This window comes from Marmota flaviventris, chromosome 8, assembly GCF_047511675.1.
Source record: "Marmota flaviventris isolate mMarFla1 chromosome 8, mMarFla1.hap1, whole genome shotgun sequence".
Taxonomy (NCBI): domain Eukaryota; kingdom Metazoa; phylum Chordata; class Mammalia; order Rodentia; family Sciuridae; genus Marmota; species Marmota flaviventris.
Genome location: NC_092505.1, coordinates 76755276 through 76781756, shown reverse-complemented (window position 1 = coordinate 76781756; position 26481 = coordinate 76755276). Strand labels below are relative to the sequence as shown.

Here is a 26481-nt window from a genome sequence, read left to right as displayed (position 1 = left end):
CCTTATTCCAAATTAACTTCTCATTAGGTTCAGAATTTATACTGATATATTTTACTGAAGCTGAAGGGCTAGCCATAAAGACTAAAAAAATTACAAGTTTTAAAAGAGTAGCAGTTTCTCAAAAAAAATTTCTCCAGTAAACAATATATGTATGGTGACAAAAGAAATTGACCAAGAATTAAACAGGAATTTCCTCGCAAAAGACCTCATGCCCTGTAATAGAATTATCTAACTAAACTAATTTTTATGAAGGGGGTGGATATTTAGAAGCTGGCAATATTCTACAAAAACAATTTCAATTCTACTATATATCTAAACATGCTGTGTAACTCGGAACACTTTTTAATTCTTTATTTAAAAATATTTCTCAGACTTCCTATGGATTTCTCTCTTAAAAATTCTTTCATTCAATCAGCAAATATATACTGAATGTCAATCATGTGTCATTGGACTAGGTAGTGAGTATAGTGTAGCGAGCCAATTAAACACAATCCAAGATGTCTTAGAAATTACAGTCTACTGGAATATAGCATATTTCAAAATTAAAATAAATGGCAGAGATCCACATCTAAGTAGTCATCTTACTGTAATTACTGCATCTTACTGCAATTCAGTAGGAAAGGAATAATTTTTTTCAATAAATGATACTGAAACAATTCAGTAACCAAATGAGGGAGACAACTTTGACACCTATCTGACACCTATCTAAAAATTAATGTGAAGTGGATCACACATTTAAATATAAAACATAAAATAATGCTTCTAGTATTAAAAAATAAAGTATCTTCATGACCTTGGGGGTATACAAAGATTTCTCAAACAGGACACAAGCATTACTAACCATAATGAAAAAATAAATAAACTAAGAGTTTCATTAAAATTAAGAATTTATGTTCATCAAACTTCATTATTAAGAGAGTGAAAGGCAGAGGCTGGGGTTGTGGCTAAGTGGTAGAGCACTTGCCTAGTATGTGTAAGGCACTAGGTTCAATCCTCAGTACCACCTCAGTTTCTCATCTGCAAAACATGATATTCATCTTTCGACTTGTTAAATGATAGTCTATATTAAAATATTTTGCATTTTACCTATAATTAGTACAAAATTAGTGGTATCTATTACTAAAATAGTTTACATTAAAATTGCTCTCAGTATATTAGCATTAGCACCCAAGAAAGTCTAATTATTTTTATTCTAAATTAAAAGCATGACTTTTCCCAAGTAGACTGTGTAATCATTCATTCACTTGTTTATTCCATAAAAATTTATTTGAAATAATAGTAATTATCATTGCCAGATAATATGCTAAGTGCTTTATACAAATTATTTAATCCTTACAAAAGTAGTATGTATGAGATCTGTAATGGTATTATCTCTATTTTATAAATTAAGAAATTTAGGTTTGAAGAATCAAGGTCACCATGATGTTCACCACTGGTCTGATTCCAAAGGTGGTACTCTTAGCCAGTACACTCTGGGCATACCAGATACTATGGAGATATAAGTTGAAGCAGACAGACCCTCTGACTCAGTTAATAGTTATATCAGCATAGATTAGACAAATTAGCAAACCTGAATAAATGATGAAATCTGACAAACATCCTATAAAAAGTGCAAAGACCCATGAAATTTCAGAAATAGGTATACTTTTTTTCAAGTTTGAGTTAATTGGGAAATAGCTTTTGGAAAGGTCAAAGGAACTGAGCTTTGAAGAATAAAAAAAATCCTAGGCAGAATCAGGTGAAAGGATATTCCAGGGCCAAGTGCAACCCAGGAGAGATGCAACCCACATCTGCCAGACTACTAAACTATGGAAGACCCAGATTAGAATAAACCATCAGGGATTTAAGACAACATTATAACAAAGTTTCAGATAAGATCTTTGGGCTTTATTCAGTTTTATTCATAATCCATCCCGTCAATGCTCCTCTAATCTACTTTTAAATCTTCTTGGGGCTGGGGATGTGGCTCAAGCGGTAGCGCGCTCGCCTGCCATGCGTGCAGCCCGGGTTCGATCCTCGCACCACAAAGATGTTATGTCCGCCAATAAGTAAAAAATAAATATTAAAAATTCTCTCTCTCTCTCCTCTCTCTTTAAAAAAAAACTCATAATATTAAAAAAAAATCTTCTATCTTCCAACATCAAGCCTGGGAATCACGTTCACCACTCTCCAATTACCTTGTTATCCTCTCACTTATGTAACCCAACTCTATCCTCTTGTTATGATTCGGATCTAAGGTGTCACCCAAAAGCTCATGTGTGAGATAATGTAAGGTTTGGAGGAGAAATTATTGGGTTATAGCCTTAACCTAAACAGTGTGTTAATCCCTGATGGGATTAACTGGGTGGTGACTGGAGGGAGGTGGGGTGTGGCTGGAGAAAATGATACATTTGGGGAGTGGCTATGAGGTATATATTTTGTATCTGGAGCATGGTGTCTCTCTCTGCTTCCTCATCAACATGTGAGCTGCTTCCCTCTGCCACTCTTCCGCCATGCTATTCTGCCTTACCTTGAGCCAGGAGGAATGGAGCCGGCCTTCTATGGACTAAGACCACTGAAACCGTGAGCCCTCAAAAAAACTTTTCTTCCTCTACAGTTGTTCTTGTCACATCTTTTAGCCAAAGCAGCAAAGAAGATAAAACACCTCTGATCTACATTTGTCTCCATCTCTTAGTCCACTAAAATCCTTTGCAAAATCAATACAACTCCTTAGATTCTGAATGTTTTCCTTGGACACTTCCTCCATCTTAAGTTAACTCAATCCAATTTTTTTTTAATCAACCCACATAACTTTTTATAAACCCAGGAATAGAAATTAACAATATCCTTCCCCCACTACTACTACTTCCAATTAACATTCTAATTTTATTACAATAACTCTTCCATGGGGCTGGAGATATAGCTCAGATGGCAGAGTGCTTGCCTTGCATGTACAATACCCAGCACCACAAAATAAAAAATAAAAATAAATAATAATTCTTCCTTTTAAATGCCCATAAATTTATCCATGCATGTATAATATGTCAAAATACACTCTACTGTCATGTATATCTAAAATGAATACATTTTTAAAAAGAAAAAAATTCCCATAAATTTGAAAGGCAGGGGAGAAGGGGAATGGGAAGTTCAATAAGAGGGCCCAAATCACAGAGCAGAGGGATTAGTTCTGGTTTTTCTATAGCACAGTGGGATAACTATTGATTACAACAATCTATATTCCAAAATGACTAGAAGAGTATGATATACCTATCACAAAAAAAATCAAGTTTGAATAGACAGAAATGCTGATTTGATAATTATATATCATATACAGGTACTAAATTACCATATGTGCCCCATAAAGATGTATAAAATGTCTCCAAAAATTAAAATAAATAAAATCCCCATAAATTGGATATATTCCCTCACCCATACTGTGACTGACATTTGCAAACTCAAGATCTTCACTAATGTTCCTAGAATACTAAAATATATGGTTCATAGTTTTCCACTTTGTCATTAAAATCTACTGTCATCCTCAAACACTAACATATCCCTGAATGAAACAATGGACTCATCTCTATTTACTCCAATAACTTCTATATATCCCCATTCCATGATTATACATTCACGAGTAGACTTAAGGAAAACAGAATCTCAGATGTGAACCTCTCATTATACAACATTCTATCCTTTGGTCCATGAATTCCTGACTCTCACTGAACCCATTCTTTGCACCCACATCCTGTCATAACTTTTAACCTTAAGTAAAATTAAACTTCATCCCCCCCCCCCCCAAATTCTTGCTCCTGTACTGCTTAGCATTATTGAAGTCACATAGTTGTAGCAACTATAAACTCACACTTAAAGACTTCAAAATGATTTGATAATTATTTTATTCATCCCAACTGACCTCCTATTCTGAGTTTCTAAAACTATTTTAAAAGTTATTCTTTCTCAAAAGATATCTTGTAGATGCCATGACTGCAATATCCTTAACGTCTCAAACTGTATCTATCTTTATGAATCCTTGCTCCTTTTACTATATCTCACCAACCTGTTATTTTACTATTCTATTTCTTCTAGACCTTCACTGCATCAATTATCTCCTACCTGATGTATCTTTAATCTTTCCCTCACCAGCTACCTCTTTCCCACTCCCTATCAACATAATTAAAATCTATAATATTCTTCAAAAAAGAATCTTTCACCTAATTTCTATTCAAGCTTGTTCTAGAAGTCTTTCCTTCCCACCTACTTACTGCTTTGGTATGCTGCAGTTATCAGTTACATGAATTAGAAGTACTTATTTTGTGTTTAGCCTAAACCAGCTGGAATTTGGTTTCTGCTACTACTTGGAACTGAAAGAGTTCTAAGCAATACACTAGAAGAACCTAAGAGTTCTTCCTTTTTTTAGGAGAAACAAGTTCAGCCAAGCCTATTACAATCTTATAGACAAAACTTCAAAATTTGTGTCTTCTTTTATCTCTACTGTCATGCTTCTACCTACTCTTCCTATGTTATTTATCAAATATCTCTTTCTTAGCTGGGCAGGGTGACCCACATCTGGAATGTCAGCTACTCAAGCAGGCAAGGCAGGAGGATCACAAGTTAAAAGCCAGCCTGGGCAATTTAAGGAGACCTACCTCAAAATACATAAAACAAAAAGGGTTGGGGTTGTAGCTCAGTGGTAGAGCACTGGCCTCACATGTGCAAAACCTTGAGTTCAATCCATATTACAGCAACAAAAAAAATTAAAATTAAGGGGCTGGGGTTATAGCTCAGTGGTAGAACACTTGCTTTTCACATGTGAGGCACTGGGTTCAATCTTTAGCACCACATAAAAATAAATAAAGAAAGATATTGTGTCCATCTTTTTAAAAAATCTTTTAAAAATTAAAATTAAGAACTCCTCTTTCTGTGAATTTATGAATTGTGATGACCAGAAAACATCACTTTATTTCCGTTCCAGTTAGCAATAAATCCTCATGAAGCAGCAGCTACATATATATAACCATTACACAGAATCTCTTTCAACCAACTGAGCACATTTTATTCCTGAGAATTTATATGGGAAAATTAAAACACATCATTAGGAAAAGCAGCAGTGTTCTTTAAAATTAATGTTCACATTGTAAACTAGATATATGCGGGAGAACAGTTAGGTAACATTAGATTCGGAAACGGTTCCTATACAATACTTTTCAGAAAGAAGAGCTGCAAAATAGAAATCGTTAAAAAAAAAAATCTAGAGGTATAACATAAATATCAATGTATTTTACAAAGATTAGCAGTTTAATTCTCAAAGTTGATTTCCCACAACTACTTTCATCAAAATAACTATAATAAATCAATCTAAGTATAATCAGGTAAAAAGGAACAGAATTTGATGGACAACAAAGCTACTATTTTGCTCTACCTCACAAATGTAATAAACCAAGATGAAATGCATTTATTAAAAAAAAAGCTTTAAACTAAGTATGACTATACCTAAAGTTCTGTTAAGAAACACAAAATGACACCAAATAAACACTTCATTTTTCTAATGTGTTGGTTTTACTTGATGACTTCAGGGGGTGAGATATTAAAAAATATTGATCTATTGGAGGCATATATGCAATATAAACCTACAGTTACATCAGACATATTCTTTCAAAGGTAAAGATTAACATCCCTAAAATACACAAAAAGTGGTAAACATTAACTGTATATGAAAAGAGACCTCAGAGTTTTAACAGTCTAAGCAAAGTCCTCTAAGATCCCCATTCACTCTCCTTTGCACCCAAAAAACAGTTTGAAATGCTCAGACACAAGGTTCTCCTACATAAATTTGTAATGGTTAACGTCAGATCTACAAAACTAAATGGTACAATAATAAACTTTAAAATGAAGTAATTGGGTCATAAGATGTTAGTTTATATACTAGACTGTGTGCTACTATACTACTCTCCTAAATCTACCCGACTTAACACAAGGATTTGAGGTACCCTTAATGGATGACATGTTTGACAAAAATGTGTGTTGACTGGAGCTCTACTTCACATCTTAAAAAACGATTTTGTATTACCACAATTTAACCAAAAAAAAAAAAACTTAAAATAGTTATTTAAACCTTAAAGCAATTTCAAAATCAAAAATACTGTAAGTGGGGCTGAGTTTGTGGCTCGGTGGTAGAGCACTCGCCTAGCAAGTAGGAGACACTGGGTTTGATCCTCAGCAATGTATAAAAATAACTAAATAAAATAAAGATATTGTGTTCATCTACAACTTAAAAAAAAAATACAGTGAGATGAAAACACTAGTGCCAGTGAGGCACTGTATGCTTGTGATTTCAGCTATTCGGGAGGCTGAGGCAGGAGGATCCCAAGCTCAAAGCCAGGCTTAGAAACTTTTGGAGACCCAGTCTCAAAATAAAGAGTAGCCGGGGATGTAGCTGATTGGTACAGGCACCCCAGGTTCAATCCCAGTATATATATACACACACACACACACACACACACACACACACAGCTGGGCTTCAGATCTTTTGTTTGATCACTTTTGGGAAAAGCAGGAGGCTGGAAAAGAAAAAGGCTATTAAGCAAACCTATTCATAAGAATCAGATACAATAAGGCATTTATTTGAGGATCGAAGTGGCAATTATCAAGCCCCGCCTTTCCTTCTGTGCCAGCGGGGAGAAGGGAGTCGAGGTAAAAAAAAAAAAAAAAAAAAAAAAAAGCAAGAATCAAAGGAATTGAGCAAAGTGGTGCTGAGAAGCTGGAAATGAAACTGGCACATTGGTGGAATTACGAGGAAGGCGTGGCAGGGGAGCAGCAAGCCAACCGGGGAGATCCGTGGGCCGTGAGACTCCAGGAGAGTGTTCGCAGGAGAAGGGGGAAAAAAATCAAAGGGTGTTGCAGCGAAGAGCCTCCACGGCTGGGATGACAGCTCGGACGGAGTGTCTGACTCGAGGGGCGGGAGCCACTCCGGAGCCTTCCATTGTGCGCGCCCCCGCCTCGCCCTCCCTCTCACCTCAAAGCTCGGGGCCGCAACACAACACCCGTCACCTCCTAGGTAGAAGACAGTATGTTCAACCCTCTTCCAGCCCTTTCTCACCAGATGAAGATCGCCGTCGCCCGAGCTTCCTCTTGTCCATCTTCTCTTCCTACTGGACTCGCAGTTGCAAGCGCTGTCACCTCAAGACCCCTCCGGCTTGGGGGAGGGGCAGTGGAGACAGAAAGCCAGGAAAGTGAGGACCGCGCTTGCGCAAGAGCCCTCGCCAGTCCTCCAACCGGAAATTGGCCGCCCCTCCCGCCTCAGCCCGGAAATCGCTTCCTGGGTCTTGTTTTCTTTGCGGGCTTCCCTGTCTAATGGTTATTTACTGATGCATATTTCATAATATCAACACCTAAGTGAAAGTAAGTCTGGCTGCGCAGTTTTAGCCTGGGGTCTTCAAAAGGCTTTGTTAACTTTGAAAATTAAGTGGACAGATGTTAAAGGGGGAAACGTGAGGAATTCCTCGTAACTTTACTGGATCTTGTGAGATGGTCCCAGAAATATTAAACTGAACCTTCACCCTTGGCTGTATTATTTTCATTCCCAGCATAGCTTTGTCTTCAAGGAGCATTCTGAAACTCAGAAACAAAACGATGTTAAGACTGTCAAGCATGGTGGTGGCGCATTCCTGTACTGCCAGCCCTCTGGGAGGCAGAGACAGGAGGATGACAAGTTTGAAGCCAGTGAGACAGGCCAACTTAGTGAGACCCCATCTCAGAATAAAATTAAACAAGAAAGCAGGGGCACTGGGGATGTATCTCAGAGGTACAGTGCCCCTGGTTTTAATCCCCAGTACCACAAAAAAGAAAGGGAGGTGGGAAATTTTAGGATGGCAAAACCACTGTTCAACAACATAGTTAATAATTGGCATTGGAGTGAAAATACGCAGAATAGGTTAGCAGTAATAGATATAGTAATTGGTATCTGTATTAAAATTCTTTTTTAAAGGCCCAAGAAACAAGAGCTAGATCTCAACTTTTTTTAAACAAAATACTGAGATGACAACAAGGTTGGGGGGTATTATCTGGAATGCTCTCTACAAATACTTATTATGGAATTTAAGGGCCCTGTCCTCAAGGAACCCAACCTCTGGTAGTTTCAGCCTGCAACTTTTGAAATCCTTTGGAAATAACTTGTCAGTGTTAAAATTTGTCCTATACTATTAACCATAGTGTACATACTTGAATAATTTTAAAATAAATGTGTAAGCTTTAGTGATGGTTTATGAGGTTTATGATTTAATCACATTAACAAAATTCAGCCAAATGCTCTAATTAGGCAAAATGATTATGGAATGTCCCAAGCCAGAAGAGACTCGGGAAATACTTGAGTTTAACACTCATCCCCCATCTTTACCAAAGTCAGTAAAGAGGGTAGCTCAAAAAGCATTAGGAATGAGGTGTAGGTAAGCCCCTCAGGTGCCTTGAGGTTTGGGGCTTTGGTGCCATGAGTGACTGAAGGCAGGTATATTTCTGGACTTAATGAGAATGAAATTCATTATAAGGATTTCATTTAGACCCTGGTTTATTTCTGTATATATAAAAAAAAAAAACATTGCTTATGTGATTGGGAGTATAGTTCAGTGATAGAGAGCTTGCCTAACTTGCCTGAGTTCTATCCCTGACTGGAGAGAGGGCACGTTTGCTGTAAAATAACTGAATTTTAAGTTTTCTCAAACTGCCTTAATTCATCAGCCAAAATTATGGGAAATAACTGAATTGCAAAAGATGGAACTAGAGCTAAGAGATGAAAACATAAAAAAATAAAAGTAGGAGTAATTCATTTCTGTCAAGCTAATAGGTTCCATAAAGTGATTCTACAGTTTCAGCAGTAAGAAGTTGATTTAAGAGAAATGAATTTATAAGAAGTTAATCAAATTATTCATATTTCAATTATACATACCATTGCACTGAATATAGCATTTCAGTTTGATGAGAGTGAACCAGTTATTTCTAATTGTAGTTTATTTTATATATTTTTTTTTCTGGTACTAGGGATTTAACCTAGAGGCACTTTACTAGTGAACTACATCCCCCAGCCTTGTTTTTTTGTTTGTTTTGGGACAGATTTTTGCTACTTTGCTTAGGACCTTTCTAAGTTGCTGAGGCTGGTCTGGAACTTGCAATCCGCCTGCCTCTGCCTCTCCAGTCACTGGGATTACAGGCATGCACCACCATGCCCTACAACTCTATGTTTTTTTAATAGAGTAGAATATACAAAAGAGCCTTTTTCTTAAATATAGCAAAGGATTATAACTACTACAGAATAGTATCACTGTATAACAGGATTGGTCTTTAACTTCTCAGGTTATAAGATTATTTTTCAGACTTTCTAATGATCTGTGAAAATGTAAAATATTGTTAAATACAAATATTTTATCATCCTAAAGAGGAAAGGTATTCCTTGAAAATAAAAATGGGCTAATTATTTGTATCTTTGATTCTAGTGCATCACTCACCCTCTTCTTAAAGATAATTACAAGTAATCTTGAGTAGTCAAATTCAGAGACAAGAGTACATTGGTGGTTGCCACTGTACTAAACGTAGACTTTTTTTCTAGACAGTAATCCTAAAACAATCAGTATGAACTATTTATACCACTTTTACATTGTATTAGATAAAAATAAGTAATTTAAAGTATAAGGGAAAGAGCCAGGCACAGTGGCACCCGCCTGTAATCCCAGCAGCTCCAGAGGCAGAGGCAGGAGGATCATGTGTTCAAAGCCAGCCTCAGCAATTTAGCAAAGCCCTAAGCAATTCAGTGAAACCCTGTCTCTAAATAAAATATAAAAAGAGGGCTGGGGACATGGCTCACACACAAAGAAGCAGTAAATTGCTGGGTACGTTGGCACATGCCTGTAATCCCCCGCAGTTTGGGAGGCTGAGGCAGGAGGATCGAAAGTTCATAAGCCAGCCTAAGCAAGTTAGCAAAACTGTCTCAGAAAAAGAGGGGGAGGGGGCTGGGCATGTGGCTCAGTGGTTGAGTTCCCCAGGGTTCAATCCCCAGTACCAAAAAAAAAAAAGAAAGAAAGAAAAGACAAAAAAAAAAAAAAAAGCAGTAGGTGAAGGGAAATCTCTTTCTCTTCTCTCTCTTTTCTGTCAAGAGGACATATATTCTCCTTTATTCCAGTCAACTCTAGACTCCTATCAGCCAGAGGAAATCTACAAACAAACCTACTGCCTTAATTTCTTCCAAAATATATATGGGGGGCGGGACTGGGGACAACTCAGGGGCACTTGACCACTGAGCCACATCCCCAGCCCTGTTTTGTATTTTATTTATAAATAGAGTCTCACTGAGTTGCTTAGCGCCTCACTATTGGTGAGGCTGGCTTTGAACTTGTGATCCTCCAACCTCAGCCTCCTGAGCTGCTGGTATTACAGGTGTGTACCACCATGCCTAGCAACTTTATATTCCCATATTTTTTCCACCTTTGGAAACTTAAAATCCTCTCCTTTATCCTTTCATTTCTTCACAAATATGTTGTTCTTTGTAGATGATACTTACAAGCCAGAGTTCTAAGCCATTATTTTGAATTATTTTTGTAGGGTCTTCTCCCATGTGGTGTGTGCTTCAAGCATTAATTAATTTGTTTGTTTTTCTTTTATTCCTCTTTCTTGTTACAGAGGTCCATCGCAACAAAGAACTTACATTGTAAAGGCAAAAAATATTTTTCTCCCTTACACTACCATATTCAAGCATATTCTTTAGGAAGCTAAGCATAAAAACAGTTTCTCTTCCTCCTGTCTTAATAAGCTATTTTGATTTGCTTGAGCAAGATGGACTTTTTCTTTTTTCTTTTTCTTTTATTTATTTATTTATTTATTTATTTATTTTGGCAATGCTGGAGATTGATCCCAGAACCATATCCATGCTAAGCATGCACTCTACTGGAGCTATACCTCCAGTTCCCAGAGATGGATAATTTTGATTCATAAAAGAAAAAGCATATATACAGATAGATGTTGACAAGACCATAAAAAATCTCCAAAGATTAATGAATGTATTTGGGAATAACATTGCAATTGGAATACCTGTGCCATAGTAAACTATTTGCATATTCAAGAAAGTTGGGGCAAAGGGAACTTTTTAAAGACAAAATGAGAAGGAGTAGATAAGTTATTTTGAAATAATAATCAGTAGTTACAAGGATCAGTAACAACAGTGGCATCCATCCAAAGTTGGACAGACATCCTTACAAAAGTATTTTCTGTGTAAGGTTGTGGTGGCCTTTGTGTAAGATAGTGGTTCTAGCTGGCTTTTGTGATAGTTCTTGTTTTAGGCACATGTACATGAAAAGTCCTCCTTCATAAACTCCCAGATTTGTTTTTTGTTGTTGTTGTTAGTCTGACTAAAATGACTCCATTTTGATTCTGACAACTTTCACAATATGTAGGATATTTTGTAAAATTAATTATTTGACACTTATTAACTTTAGGATTATAAAGGAAGCTTCTACAACTTATCAAAAGAGTCATGTGCATCTTTCATGTATATAGCTAAATAACTTTCGAAGTGCTCTTTACTTTCTCACATCCTTGAAAAAATCCTTACAATTCTAATAATATTTAAGTGCCTACTATGTACCGAGTACTATTCCAAGAACTAGAGATATAGTAGTGAATTAAATAAAGTCCCTATCTCTGCTGTAATGGAACTTACATTCTAATAGGAGGACGTAGACAATACACAAATATATGTTATTGTAGTTAGTACTAAAACAATAAATGAAGGAAGAAAGGAAAGGATTGCCCTTTTTCTCCTTCACTTTTGTTAATCTTCAGCTCTTTTTTAACCCATTGGTGTATTGTAGTTGTACATAATGATGGAATTTGTTGTTAACTATTCCTACATGCACACAATACTACAAATATCTTTCACCAGTATTTCCCCTTTCCTTCCCTTCCTCCTTCCCTGTGTTTCCTTTCCTCTAGTCTATGATCCCCTTTTGATTTTCATGAGACACCTTCCCACCCCCACATTTGTTTTCCTTTTTTATCTCTAGCTTCCACATATGAGAGAAAACATACAACCTTCTGAGCTTGGCTAATTTTGCTAGTTCCACCCATTTTCTAGCAAATGACAAAATTTCATTCTTATTTATGGCTGAATAAAAACTCCATTGTGTATATATACCATATTTACTTTATCTATTCATTCATTCATGGACACTTAGGCTGGTTCCATAGTTTGGCTGTTATGAATAGTGCTGCTATAAACATGGGTATGCATCTATCACTACGCTATAACTATAAATTCTTTAAGATAAATACCAAGGAGTGGTAGAGCTGGGTCATATGGTGGTTCCATGCTTGGTCTTTTGAGGAACCTACAATACTGTTTTACATAGTGGTTGTACTAAAAGTGTTCCTTTTTATCCATGTCCTCTCAAACATTTATTATTATTTGTATTCTTGATGACTGCCATTCTGACTGATGTGAGATAAAATCTCAGTGTAGTTTTGATTTGCTTTTCCCTAATTGCTAATGATGTTGAAATCTATTCATATATTTGTTGGCCATTTGAATTTTTCTTTGAGAAGTGTCTGTTTAATTCATTTACCACTTATTAATTAGGTTATTTGGTTTTTTAGTGTTAAGTTTTTTGAGTTCTATATAGATTCTAAATATTAATGCTCTGTTGGAAGAGTATCTGGCAAAGATTTTCTCATTCTGTACATTCTCTCTTCACATTGTTAAATGTTTCCTTTGCTGTGCAGAAGCTTTTTAATTTGATGCTATCCCATTACTCTTGGCATTCTTTTCTGAATTTTAGGGGTCCTCCTGAGAATATCTCTGTGCCTACATGTTGGAGTGTTGACCCTATGTTTTCTTCTAGGAGTTGCATATTTTCTGGTCTAATTCCTAGGACTTTGATTCATTTTGAATTGGGTTTTGTGCAGAATGAGAGACAGGGTCTAGTCTCTTCTTCTACATATGGATAACCAGTTTTCCTAGCACTATTTGTCAAAGCCTATCTTTTCTCCAATGTATGTTTTTTGTACCTTTGTCAAGGACCAGATTATGGTAGATGTGTGAGTTTTTATTTTTTTTTCTGTGTCTTCTATTGTATCATCAGTCTGTGTGTCTGTTTCTATGTCAGTACCATATATTCTTTGTTATTATAACTCTGTAGTATAATTTGAAGTCAGGTGTTGTGGTGCTTCCAGCATTGCTTTTTTTTTTGCATAAAATTGCTTTGGCTAGTCTGGGTCTTCTATTTTTCCAAATGAATTTTAGGACTGTTTTTTCTAGGTCTGTGAAAAATGTCATTGTCATTTTTTAAATTCTTTTGTGTGTGCGTGTGTGTGTGTATGTGTGTATGCATACACACACATAATTTTTTTAGTTGTCGATAGATCTTTATCTTATTATTATTTTTTTCTTTTTGATGGTGCTGGGATTGAACCCAGGGCCCTGTGCATTTGAGGAAAGTATGCTACCAACTGAGTTGCAACCCCAGGCCTAGATCTTTGTTTTATTTATTCCTTTGCAATACTGAGAATCGAACCCAGTGCCTCACACATGCCTGGAAAGTGCACTACCACTGAGCCCCAGCCCCAGCCCCATCATTGGCATTTTGATGGGAATATTACCTAAGACTTCTTTGGCCCTCTACAACTTTGCTACTATAGATGCAAGAAGGAAAAGAACAATACCAGCTCATACACAATATTATATTCTGCCTTGAGTTTTGATCATTTACCTTTTTTAGAATGTGAACATGAGCACTTTATAGTATTGATGAACCAGGAAGTCAGTTCCATTATTAATATTTTATAGTATTAGTAAGTGTGAAGATCTTTGTTTTGAAAAGCAATTGTTTTGTGCTGTATGTATATACATGACAGCATGACCAATGTGATTCTGCAACCTGTACACTCAGAAAAATGAGAAATTATACCCCATCTGATTCAAATGTATGATATGTCAATATCATTGTACTGTCATGTGTAAATAATTAAAACAAATTAAAAAAAGAAATCTTTAAAAAAAGAAAAGCAATTGTTTTGTATAATGACATATCAAAGCTTAAGTTGATAAAAATTAAATTTTAAGTCACTCTTTGATTTCTATAATGTTATTAATACCAAAATAAAGTTACAAGTTAAAATAAAAATAATATCATAAGCAAACTACATTCCTTGTAAGTTTATTTTATTTTGTTTAAATTTGTTGGTTGTGTATGTATGTTCACTCATAGCTTCTACTTATATTTGAGTGCCTACTATGGGCTAATCAATTTTAAGTGTTGGGGACACAATAACAAAAAAGGCCAATATTGCTTTTATCCTTATAGAAGTCACAATGAACAAGAAATTACAAGTGCAAAGTGCCGCAGTCTGTCTGGGCACAATCAGGAGCCACTTGTCAAAAGAAACTAACTTTATTTTTAGAACCACACACGCCAAACAAAACAGCCTCTCAGGAAAAACCCTCAGAGCCCCAATTGTCACCACCGGCTTTCCACAAGCCTCTCTCTCCAACAACACAAGCCTCTCTCCACCTCCCACAATCCTCCTGCTCTTGAGGCCGATTGGCTGGGTCACATGGGCGGAGCCAAAAAAGTCCCCCAATGAGCAGCTCCATGGTCTGAAAGGGCAGGGAAACAGCCCAATGAGCATCACTGCAGAGGAGCCAATCAGCTAGATGTTGCTGGGGCCGCTGTGAACCAATCATCAGCCGGCAGCTGGAAGTTTGCTGGCAGCTGGAAGTTTGCTGGGGCCCCTTCGGCTGTGGCTCTCAACATCCGGACACAATAACAAAAAAGGCCAATATTGCTTTTATCCTTATAGAAGTCACAATGAACAAGAAATTACAAGTGCAAAGAGTATTAAAAAGTAACAGGGGCCAGGGCTGAAGGTGTAGCTCAGTGGTAGAACACAGGCTTAACATGCACAAGGTCCTAGATTCAATCCCCAGCACCAAAAAAGGAGTGGGGATGCCACAGAATATCTAACATGAGAGCTAAATAATACTTTGGTATTCAGGGAGTATTCCCCTGAGAAAATGAGGCTAAGTTTGAGGGCAAATGATAGTTAGCTAGGAGACTATATTAATCTGTTTTTGATTGCTAATAACTGAGTACCACAGACTGGGTAAGTGGCAAAGAAAAGAGATTTGTGGTTGCGGTTGTGGCTTATTGGTAGTGCACTTGCCTAGCATGTATGAGGCACTGGATTTGGTCCTCAGCACCACATAAAAATAAATAAATAAATAAAGGTTAAAAAATGGTTTATTTTGGCTCATTTGTTAGGATCAGTCCAAGGATCTGATCACCCTGACCTGTCTTCAGAAATACTTCTGTTAGGTTTATTTAGTCAGAATTCTCCTTACCCAATGTTTCCTCTTTTTTTAAAAAAAAAAATAATTAATTAATTAGTTGATTGTACTAAGGATTATTAGATCCAGGGGCTTCCAGGGCATTAACCATATTCTCAGCCCTTTTTTTGTTTGTTTTAAATATTTTTTCTAGTTGGTAGATGGGCACAATATCTTTATTTTTTTGTTTTGATTTGTTTTTATGTGCTGCTGAGGATCGAACCAAGTGTCTCACACCATGCGAGGCAGGTACTCTACCACTGATCTGTCCCAGCCCCCTTTTTGTTTTTATTTCCTGTTTTTTAAAATTATGAGGTAGGGTCTTGCCAAATTGCTGAAGGCCTCACTAAATTGCAGAGGCTGGCCTTGAATTTGTAATCCTCAGCCTCCTGAATGACTGGGATTACTGATTTTGCTCTGAGGTAGAGGCTGGTTTCTCATCAGAGGTCTCAATCTATTGATAGCCAAGTCGGGTTGCTTGCTCTGAGCCGGAGGTGAGGCAGAATGACAACCATTAGCAACCATTATGATAACCATAGGTTGCTAAAGTTTAATCTCCAAGACTGTGCTCCTGGGCACTCTTGAGTTGCTAACAATTAACCTCCTGTCCCTTGCTCCTTTCTTGTGGCTAGTCTAGTTGCACGTTCAGGGAAGAAAGAGGAGACAATAATGAAAGGGGGTGTTTCAGGGTCTATAAGAAAGCAAGTCATACCCCTCCCAAGAGCTTTCAGCACAGAGGCCCCCTTCAGAGAAGTCTGTCTCTATCACTTTCTTAAATAAAACTTGCTCTCCCCCTTGCCTCAGCATCTCTCCAATGTTTAATTTTCAATACCAGGGAACAAGAGCCTGTTCCAGATCTGTACTGGACTGGTATCACTCGCTTTTCAATGTTTCTTCAAAAGCAATGGTTCTCTAACTTTAGAGTTGAGAAACCAGCCTCTACCTCAGAGCAAAGACTGTACAAGGAAGCGGGCACAAAAAAAAGACCCACAGAGCACTCCTAGGTAAGTACCCACCCTGCTGAGTTGTTTATCTACAAATAACAGGAGAGATCTGCAGAGCCAGGTGACCCTGACTCAGTTAGGCTAGGTGAAGACCCATAGCAACCCCCTAGCAACCACCAATCAGCATGAGACAGGGAAAATACCTGGGATGCCCTTCCAGTAGTTTATGGTGGTTGATAACATGTTGGGAAACCATGTAGTTCAGGCATGTACTCCCCTCGTGGCTTAAACCAATCAGTTCAAACGAATCCCCCTCTTGTACTAACCAATCACCCCTACCCAACTTGTTCACTCCAGTGAATGTGCTAATCATGTTTTAGAGTTGTTTTATGATTTTCCCGCAGTGTGTGATGATTGGCTAAGAGATGCTATGATGTATGTGAAGTCCCTGCCTTCCCCAAAGAGTGTATAAAACTGCTGCAAACCCTGGGCTCAGGGCCTCTCAGCATTACCAGTTGCTGTGTGAGTGCCGAGGACTGAGCTAGCTCGCAATAAACACCTCTTTGCTGCTTACATCGATCTTGGTCTCTGGTGGTCTTTTGGGGGTCCCGAATTTGAATATAACAAAGTGCATCAGGATAACCTGTAGCTCTTAAGACGAAGACTGCTGCTGCCCACTGCTAGAGTTTCTGACTCAGTAGGATCAAACTATAAACAATAAGTTCCCAATTGACCTTTCTATTGTTAAATCCAATACTTCTCATTCTACATTGAAAAATTTTTAGGCAGCATTTGAACATATTATCTCTCTTCCTTGAGACATGTCCCATAGTTTCTATGTCATATTCTAATTGTTTTTCTCCCACTTACCTGGTAGATTATTTTCAGTCTCTATGGCCCAAGCCCTAGAAGTTCTCTTTCATTCATTTAGTTTCATAGACTCTATGTCAACAATTCTCAAATCTATACCCTTTCTTCTAAACTTTAGACCACACAGCTGTCAAATATCCTAAACATCATTTGGCTGTCTTGAAGGAAGCTCATAGGCCACGTTTAAACTGTACTTATCTTTTTTCTTGCCCTGTGTAATCCTTTTCCCCATTCCCTGCACTACCAATTGAAGCAAGTGCTAATGCCAGACTATTGACTTCTTCCACAGAGTGATCACCAAATTCTATAAATCATAGAGATAGGAAATACAGAAGTGGTTATCAGGGGTCAAGGGATGGGAGGAGCCATGAACAGTTACTGCTATAAATTCCACCTCACAAATATTATTCAAACTTTCCTCTTTTCTTTGCCTCTGATATCTCATATAGGAGGAATCATTACACTATCTGACCTTATGTCTAGCTTATTCCACTCCATATAATGTCTCAAAGTTCATTCATGGGCTAGGGTTGTATGTAGTTCAGTGGTAGAGTGCTTGCCTAGCATGTGCGAGGCACTGGGTTCCATCCTCAGCACCACATATAAATAAATAAATTACATAAAGGTATTGTGTCCATCTACAACTAAAAAAATTTTTTAAAGTTCATGTTGCAGCATGTATCAGAACTTCATTGTTTGCATTTACAGTATTTTGGTATCCTTCTGTTCGTGAACATTTGGATTGCTTCCATCTTGTAGTTAATGTCAATCATGTTGCAATGAACATTTGAGTACAAGTATACCTCTTTTCAATTCTTTGAGTATACAATCAATAGAACTGCTACATAATATTAATTATATGTTCTGACTTTTGAAGGACTGTACCATTTTACAACTAAACAACTCCACACTGGGACCAACATCATCTCTGATTACTACAGTTATCATACCTACAAGTCAACAATAGTTATTACTCACTATAAACTGGAGCCATGCTCTTAGATTCTTCTCTCTGCAAAAAATAAATAAGTGTGAAAAAACTAAAACGTCAACTAAGCCAAAATATCTGAAAACAATGTGTTGCCCAAACAAAATAAGTGCAGGCTGGATTTTGGCTCAAAGGCCTCAGTTTTATCTTCACATTAAATTTTACAAGAATTAGGTGAGGCGTATTTGCTGCGAACAACCACGTTCCAAACATTATACTCAATACTAGTGATAAACTGGTAAATAAGGTTTAGAGTTAAATTCCTAGAGTCAAAGATTTAAAGCAGAGTCAAGATTTGTGAAAGACCATTCTATTTTAGGAAATGCATACTTATAAATTACTTGGTAACTTGACTTTATTCATTGTATACTCAACGAGAGAGTAGGTTAAGAGAGGAGGATTCGAGTTTTTAAGAAAAATGCGGGCTGATGTAGGGAACAGAAAGGCTCGCGTCATTCGATAGCGTTCTCTTTACAGCCAGACACTCCCACCAGCGCTAGGCTTCCAGCCCGGAACGCTGTCTCCCGGGCGTGACGTCAGAAGGCAGCGCCGGGAGGAGGAGGGCGGTATTTCCGGCAGCGTCTCCGGGGTGCTACCTGGGGCTGGTATCGCCCTGTGGACGGATCAGTGAGCTGCTGCCGTTCTGGTCCGTGTTTCACCGCAGAAGTCAACTCCTGGAGTCTCCTGCGCTCCGCATCGGCGGCAGCCTATCCTCCGCACTCCTGGTATGCGTGTGGTGTGGGAAAATGTGGGCGACGTTTAAGGTGCACACAGTGGCATGTGCGCGAAGGCCCACAGATAGGAGGAAGCCCAGTGATTTAATACACTGAGAAGCGATTTAATAAGTAATACCATGTTTCCAAATGATATCCTTGAGAGTGTTTTAAAATTTAGGTTTTCATTTCTGTGATATTCTAAGTCTTTACTAGTTATAAAGACAGAACTCAAACGACTTTGTTTCTGCATTTAGTGCTTATCAGATTGGGGCCTGACGACCCCAGGTTAAATTTGGGGGGGAATCTGAAGGAATTTCTTTTTCTTTAAAGGAAGTCTGAACATTGTTTAAATGTGGGAAGACTTCACCCAGGCTATTTACTCGAAAAATATTTTGAGTGATTATCCTGAGCAAAATAATGCATAACATTGGCTTCAGTGTTAATGTAGACATAGATCTTGTCCTAATGGAACAAATAGTTCTTACCATGTAGGCAAATAGGTCACCAGTTAAAATACAGGTTTACGAATACTATCATATGCACAGGGTGCCATGATAAATATTGATCTCAAATATAAGAATCGGTAGAGATGCAACTAAAAAGCAAGCAAAGGATGATATCATGAAAAACTACATCAATAAGTTTAATGGGCTTTAATGTGGCATCAATAGACTTATATATACACATTGGGGACTGTGCTGTGTAGACCCGTTCAGTGAGCTACTGGGCAGCTGCAGTTGTAGGCCACATTTCATAGTGGAGTTTCTGCACTACATTGGTGGCAGACACTACTGCACACTCCTGGTATGCCATTGCACTGACTCCAGTGATTTAGAAGTGGAGGTGAGTAAATCTGAGCGCTAGAAAATGCAGTTAAGAAAATGGTGATGAAGAGAAGTGAATGGATTAAAAAAGTATTCAGAAGTAAAATGAATATAACAAATAAATTAGGAATGTAGAGTGAATGTGACTGGACAGTAATGAAATGATTCCTGATTTCTAGCTCGAGCATCTGGTTGGATAGCAGTATCCCTCCCTGAAACAGTTTTAGGAGGAGGAGCAGTCTGGGAAGGAAGGGAGAGAGATTATTTCAGTTGGTTGTGTTTGAGATATCTTTCTGAAGCTTAGTTATTGAAACTACAGAAGTCGATCAGATTTCATGGAGGAAATAAATTTTAAAAAGAGATAAGGACAGAAAAGTTACATCTACCTTTAAAAGAGGGCATCAGTGCATAGGCCAGGGAGTTGAGAGTCTTAGGCTGGGTCATTAGATGAAGTCAAGGGAAGAAGGATATTTTTTCAAGTGTTTTAGTTGTATTTTGTAAAAATTTGAATTTTTTTCACCTTGAACATGATACTGGTATCACATCTTATAAGCATCTTTATCATCTTGTGGCACCTAGTTCTTTGTTTTCTTTTAATTTTTTGTTAAGTTGTTGATGGATCTTTGTTTTGTTTATATGCAGTGCTAAGAATCAAACCCAGTGCCTCACACATGCTAGGCAAGTGCTCTTCCACAGAGCCACAACCCCAGCCCTGGCATCTAGTTCTTTAGAATACAATTGTGGAGCTTTATTTATGTTTGTCCCAGTTTGGGACATTTTGTTTGATAATAGCATTATTTCCTGTAAAGTCAAGTCTGAACTGGAGAAGAGATTTTTGGTGGTGGTTGTTCAATAGATCTCTGTATTGGTCTGTCTTTGAAAACATAAGGGCATTGGTACAGCAGTTCTTAAGTTCTTTTTACTATTTGCAATCTTCTGTAACCTTTGTCTTCATATATTGCCTTTGTAAAGGATATTGAATTTAGGTACCTATTGGGAGGAGACTACATCATGATCTCAGCTTTGTCGTTGATGTACATAACCGTTATTTAGTTACATTTATCCTCTAGGCCCCTATATTCAAATTTTAAAATAATCTTTAAGTTATCCTTTGGCCTAATGAAATTCATGTCTAAAATAAGAACCCAAATAAGTTTTAAACTTTGCTTAGTGAGTGATCACAAGCTCAAAACTGCAAGAGTCTAGGAAAATTTATGATGGAGCATATAAGTTGTAGAAAAATTTCATTTTGCAGCCTGAAGTTATAGCTCAATGGTAGAGTTTAGCTTGCACAAGGCCCTTGGTTCAATCCCAAGTACTGGGGTGGGGTGGGGGCGGACTGGAGGCCACAGGAAGGAGGCTGAAACAGGAGGATCACAAGACCCTGTCTCAAAATACAAAATAAAAAGGGCTGGGAATGTGACTCATGGGTTTAGTGCCCTTGGATTGAATCCCCAGTGCCACTCCCCCCACCCCCCCAAAAAAGGAAAAAAAAAATTCACTGTGTTTCAGAAATTGATTGCATTTTGGTATTATGATTATACAGTTTATTAGAGGTTTTAAAACTTATTTCTAACTTTTAATTTCATTTGTTTCTTTTACAGTGGTTTTCTTACATGACTATTTTCCTCAAAATGAGTGTTAGTGTCACTTTCCTAAGACCTTTCACCAGATTTTTGGTGCCATTTACCCTTCATAGGAAAAGAAACTTATATTCAACAGTTCTGCAGAGGTGCATGTCTTCCAAAATACCAGCTGTGTCCTATCCTGATAAGGAAAGTATATCCCCTCCTGAACAGCTAGAATTGGATGGGTGGAAAACCACAATGAAGTCTAGTGTGCAAGAAGAAGGTGTTCCCCCAGTTTCAAGCAACAAGGATGAAGATACTCAAGCTGCCACCAGAGAATTAATTGAGATGTGGAGATTGCTTGGCAAAGAAGTACCAGAAAACATCACTGAAGAACAGCTCAAAGCCATTATGGAATGTGCTTCTAAATCATCAAAAAAAAAATACTTAAAATTTTTGTATATTAAGGAAAAACTGAAAAAAGCAAAGCAAATCAAAAAGGAAAGGAAAGCAGCAGCAAAGGAAGAAGCAAAACAAGCTATGCTGCTAGAAACCACTGAGGAAGATAAACAGCAAAACTTTCCTTTTCTTCGACTTTGGGACAGACGTATAAACACTGCAATGAACTGGAAGGGTGCCCAGGCGATGCAGTTTGGACAACCTTTGGTTTTTGATATGGATTTTGATAATTATATGAAACCAAAAGAACTGCAGAATGCTGTTTCCCAACTTTTAGAAAGTGAAGGATGGAACAGAAGAAATGTTGATCCTTTCCATATTTACTTCTGCAATCTTAAAATAGATGGTGCTTATCAGAGAGAGTTAGTTAAACGTTATGGAGAAAAATGGGACAAGTTGCTTTTAACAGCTACAGAAAAGTCTCATGTAGATTTATTTCCAAAGGACAATATTATATATTTAACTGCAGATTCTCCCAATGTTATGACTACTTTCAAGCATGACAGAATTTATGTAATTGGATCATTTGTTGACAAAAATATGCAACCAGGTATATCCCTAGCTAAGGCAAAACGGCTAAAATTGGCAACAGAATGCCTTCCATTAGATAAATATTTACAATGGGATATTGGTACCAAAAATCTCACCTTAGATCAAATGATGCGTATTTTGTTGTGTCTGAAAAATACTGGTAGTTGGGAAGAGGCTCTGAAATTTGTTCCTAAGAGAAAACATACTGGTTATTTGGAAATTTCTCAGCATTCTCAAGCATTTGTCAACAGATTGAAAAAGGCAAAGAGTTTTAATTCTTTTCCAAAAGGTTCATATGTGCACACAGAAAAGGTAGCTTGAATAAGAAAATTTATTAGCTTAAAAATTGAGTGGAAATATAGTTTTATTAGTGTTTCTTCCTGAACAGAATTCCTTTCCCTTTCTTTAAAAGGCAGTTTGTTCAAACTAACTGCAAGGTTTAATCTATTCCTAGTTACTTAAAATCTGCAAAACCTTGAAAATATATTTCATATTACCATAAAAAGAAAATCAGAGAAGGTTGTTTGGGTGTGTTAAAGCAAATCTTGAAGTGAACCCAATAAAACAGTTGTACTGTTGGTGTGACTTTAATGGATCGAGCCTCATATTCTCTTTTACTTGATAAATATTCCATGTCAGCAACCATTCTTTCATGAAAAACAGGTTTTAGAAAAGGTTTCTAAACTTCAGGTGGGGGTTCACTTACTAAATTCAAGATTGGCACAATGCTAGGCATGCCATAGGCACTAAGATATAGTGCTTAACTGAATCTTAACAAAGGCTGAGACATCCTTGGGCATGTCCTTTTTTAAATTTATTTATATTTGGTGCTACTGAAAATCGAACCCAGTGCCTCACACATGCTAGGCAAGCATTCTACTGAGCTACAACCCCAGTCCCCTGGGTGTGTCTTGTGATTTGACTCTTCTTTGAAAAACTAGTTTGTGGAGATAAAACTAATTTCTTGTCCTATAAGGAATAAGAGGTTTTATTTGTTTAATGTTGCATATAGTACTTTGTCTGCTGTAGTGTTGATGGCTTTTCTTTTCTAGGAAATATTGTTTCTCCAGCTACATGGTTTGAATGGAAATTGCCATATTTTACAGACATGGCTCCCCTGGTCACTGCGGTTATTCAAAAGAGACACCTCATTCAAGCTGGGCTTTCCATAGTCCTACCTTGGGCAACATCAGTCTAGGGTTGAGCGTCTGACTTTCAAGATAGGCCAGTCATAACTTTTCCAGGATTTCTGGATTTGAGGTGGTAGAGTTTGATAGACAGGAAGCTCTGGAATTGCTGGTAACCATACCTTTTATTATGGCATAAGCCAATCTATAGTGATTATGTACAGAAACAAGACCAATTTCTGGAGCCGTTCAAATCCCTGGTTCCAGCTGTTCCTGATGTCCAGTTATAATTTACTCCTTGTTGCTTAAACCTCAAGGAATACCATGGCATGCTTTTAATAAATTGCACCCTTTTTTTTTTTTTTGCCTAAGCCAACGTGAGTTGGATTTGTACTCCTTGCTACCAAATAAGTCCTAATATACTTGGGGAAAATATATACTTATTTCCTAAGAAATTAACTTTAGGAAGGATATTCACTGTAGGCTACCTGCACCATTAAAAATTCTGAAAAATGGGTAATGGAAATAATATTAAGGCTAATGAAACTGTTTCTCCCTAGTTTCTGAGTTCAAAATTAGCATGAGATAATTATGTTGAATACATTTCCAAAATAGGATCTAATCTACAAAGTAGTGTACTACCAGCTTAATGCCAAACAGCTTAGTATGCCATTTGCATGAATTATTTAAACAACTAAGTTGTACATACTATCATTAACACATTTTTTACAAATAATAAAAATAATTTAGCTTTCAAATGTAGACTCACTAGAGTCCCACCTTTAAATTTATTATATAACCCACATTGTGGGATCAAGAAAGGCCTTGAGAAAGTAATATGCAAACTCAGACCTGACAATGAGAAGTTTGCTAAGAATTCCAACTGTTAGTCCCTATTAAAAGGCAAGTTATTGCCAGGTGCAGCGCCAGAGGCTGAGGCAGGAGGATCTCCGGTTCAAAAGCCAACCTCAGCAAAAGTGAAACTCTTAAGAAACTCAATGAGACTCTGTCTTTAAATAAAAGACAAAAACAGGGCTGGGGATGTGGCTCAGTGGTTGAATGCCCTCGAATCTAATCACCCCAATGCTTACTTTTAAGAAACACACTGAAGGAAGTATTAAAAAATAAGTAAATAAATAAAAGGTAAGTTCCTGAACTGCCTGAGATACATTCAAGGAAAAAAAAATAGTACTGTAGGGGTTAAAAATAAGGGATTAAAACTTCTTGGCAGCATTGGGGCTAGAATGAAGTTGCATTTTGTTGTAGTTCTCTGCCTGAATTGTACATTAAGCGCCACTTTTTTTGGGGGGGTGAGGTGGGGGGCATTCCACCACTAAGCCACATCTCCAGCCCTATTTTGTATTTTTTTTAGAGACAGGGTCTTACTGAATTGTTTAGTGCCTTGCTTTTGCTGAGGTTGGCTTTGAACTCCTGCCTCAGCCTCTGGAGCTGCTGGGATTACAGGCATGTGCAACCATGCCCAGCTTAGCTCCACTTCTTAACTAGCTTTTTCCATATCCCAGTTTCCTTGTCCATAAATGATAGTAAGCACGAATTAGGATTGTAATCATTTAATGTACGTAGTTTCATGTTAAATACTTACATACAGTAAATATGAATAAATGTATAGCTGTAACCTTATAAATTACACATCTAAGTTAAAATAATAATTGTTCATATTATCTTCAATTTCCAGCTTTTAAAACCATTATTTGAATGATTCTTTGGAGGTTATAAACAAGCTACCATTAAGCAAGCCCCACCCTGACTGGCAGTATGTTGTTAATTTTACTTCCATTATCTCACATTATACTCAGTAATCCTAGAAGCATTTTTTTTATAGTTAAAATATATTTAGAAATATTATCAGTCAAACTTAAACAATTAGCTAATGGCAGAATCAGAACTTAAATCCAGTTTTGTGTAATGCAAAACTACTGTCTTTGCTTTGCACTAAACTACTATTTCATTCCTTAACCCATTTGAGGTGAATTACTGAAACCTGCTTTTTTTTCAGTTAGTATTTATCAACAGTGATATGTTTCCTGGGGGAAACTGTGTTGAGCAAGATAGGCATAATTTGACCTCTTGGGAATGATGGATGAATGGATTACAATTCTTCATCCTTCTATAGTGAGAGTATAAATGATTACCTTGCAAAGATCACATGTACGAAAGATGAAACAAACACAAGTACTCTAAGTTTTCTGATCACTTCTACATATAAAGATAAATAGTAGACCAGGGACTTAAATTTTGATTATAAAGTCACCGAACTATCCTATTTTTTTTTCTTTTGTACTGGGGATTTAACCCAGGAGTGCTTTACCATGAGTCACATCCCCAGTCCCGCTCCCTTTTTTGAGACAGGGTCTCACTAAATTGCTAAGTCTAGCCTTGAAACTGTAATCCTGCCTCAGCCTCCCACCTAGCTGGGATTGCAGACCTCTGCCACTGCAAACTGCCCTATTTCTGTTTCCCTATCCACAGACTTGAAGCCTAAAGTCATCCATCCACAATACTGAGCACCTCTTATACATGAAATGTCTTGTACAAAGTTGTGAAAAAAGTTTTTTTTGATGGTTATCTGTTGTCAATGTATTCCTTTTTTCTTCATGCTGGGGCTGGACCTCTAGTTCTTGGTCATGTGTGTGCTAAGGTCACACACTACCACTGAAACATAATGTCGGACCTAAGGAATTGTTGAACCATTTAAAGACAATGCTTGCTTTTTTTTTTTTTTTTTTTTTTTTTTTAATGGTGCTGGGGATAGAACCCAGGGCCTTATTATGAGAAGTAAGCACTCTAGCAACTGAGCTATATCCCGAGACCCAACGCTTTTAAGAAACACACTGAGAGAAGTATAAAGTGAACAAAGAATGGCATATATAAATTATCTAATTTGATCCCCATAATCACCCTTTGAAGAAGCACTATTATTGTATTTTATGGAAAAACAAAGGCAAGTCTGTGGACAATAAGCAACTCTCAAAGTTACCTAACCGGAGAAGGGCAGATCAGATTTTAGAGATTGTTTTTCCTTGACGCTGTGCCTCATGGCTGTAATCCCAGCGACAGGGGAAGTGAGGCACATAACAAGTTCGAGGTCAGCCTCAG

The 26481-nt window shown here is 37.3% G+C and overlaps 2 protein-coding genes across 7 annotated transcripts in view; one reads left to right on the top strand and one right to left on the bottom strand.

Moving 5' to 3' along the window:
- Window positions 1–7238, bottom strand: part of Senp7 (SUMO specific peptidase 7) — a 177301-nt gene extending 170063 nt beyond the window's left edge. For 3 of the 6 annotated variants that reach the window (XM_071615396.1, XM_071615397.1, XM_027943177.2), the window contains exon 1: window positions 7076–7238. In XM_071615396.1, the coding sequence (XP_071471497.1) occupies window positions 7076–7115 (40 nt within the window). In that variant the 5' untranslated portion in view covers window positions 7116–7238. The remainder of the gene's footprint in view (window positions 1–7075) is intronic. The other 3 variants (XM_071615398.1, XM_071615399.1, XM_071615401.1) reach the window with 2 other exon arrangements.
- An 11481-nt stretch (window positions 7239–18719) lies between these two features.
- On the top strand, window positions 18720–22828 carry Trmt10c (tRNA methyltransferase 10C, mitochondrial RNase P subunit). The gene is made up of 2 exons (XM_027943179.2): window positions 18720–18864; window positions 21284–22828. Exon 2 carries the CDS (start codon window positions 21296–21298, stop codon window positions 22556–22558), a length of 1263 nt encoding a protein of 420 aa, XP_027798980.1. The 5' UTR covers window positions 18720–18864; window positions 21284–21295; the 3' UTR covers window positions 22559–22828.
- The last annotated feature ends 3653 nt before the right edge of the window (window positions 22829–26481 follow it).

Bases quoted from the DNA above. Each gene is read 5' to 3' on its own strand.
- Trmt10c (XM_027943179.2), top strand. From the start codon at position 21,296: ATGACTATTTTCCTCAAAATGAGTGTTAGTGTCACTTTCCTAAGACCT.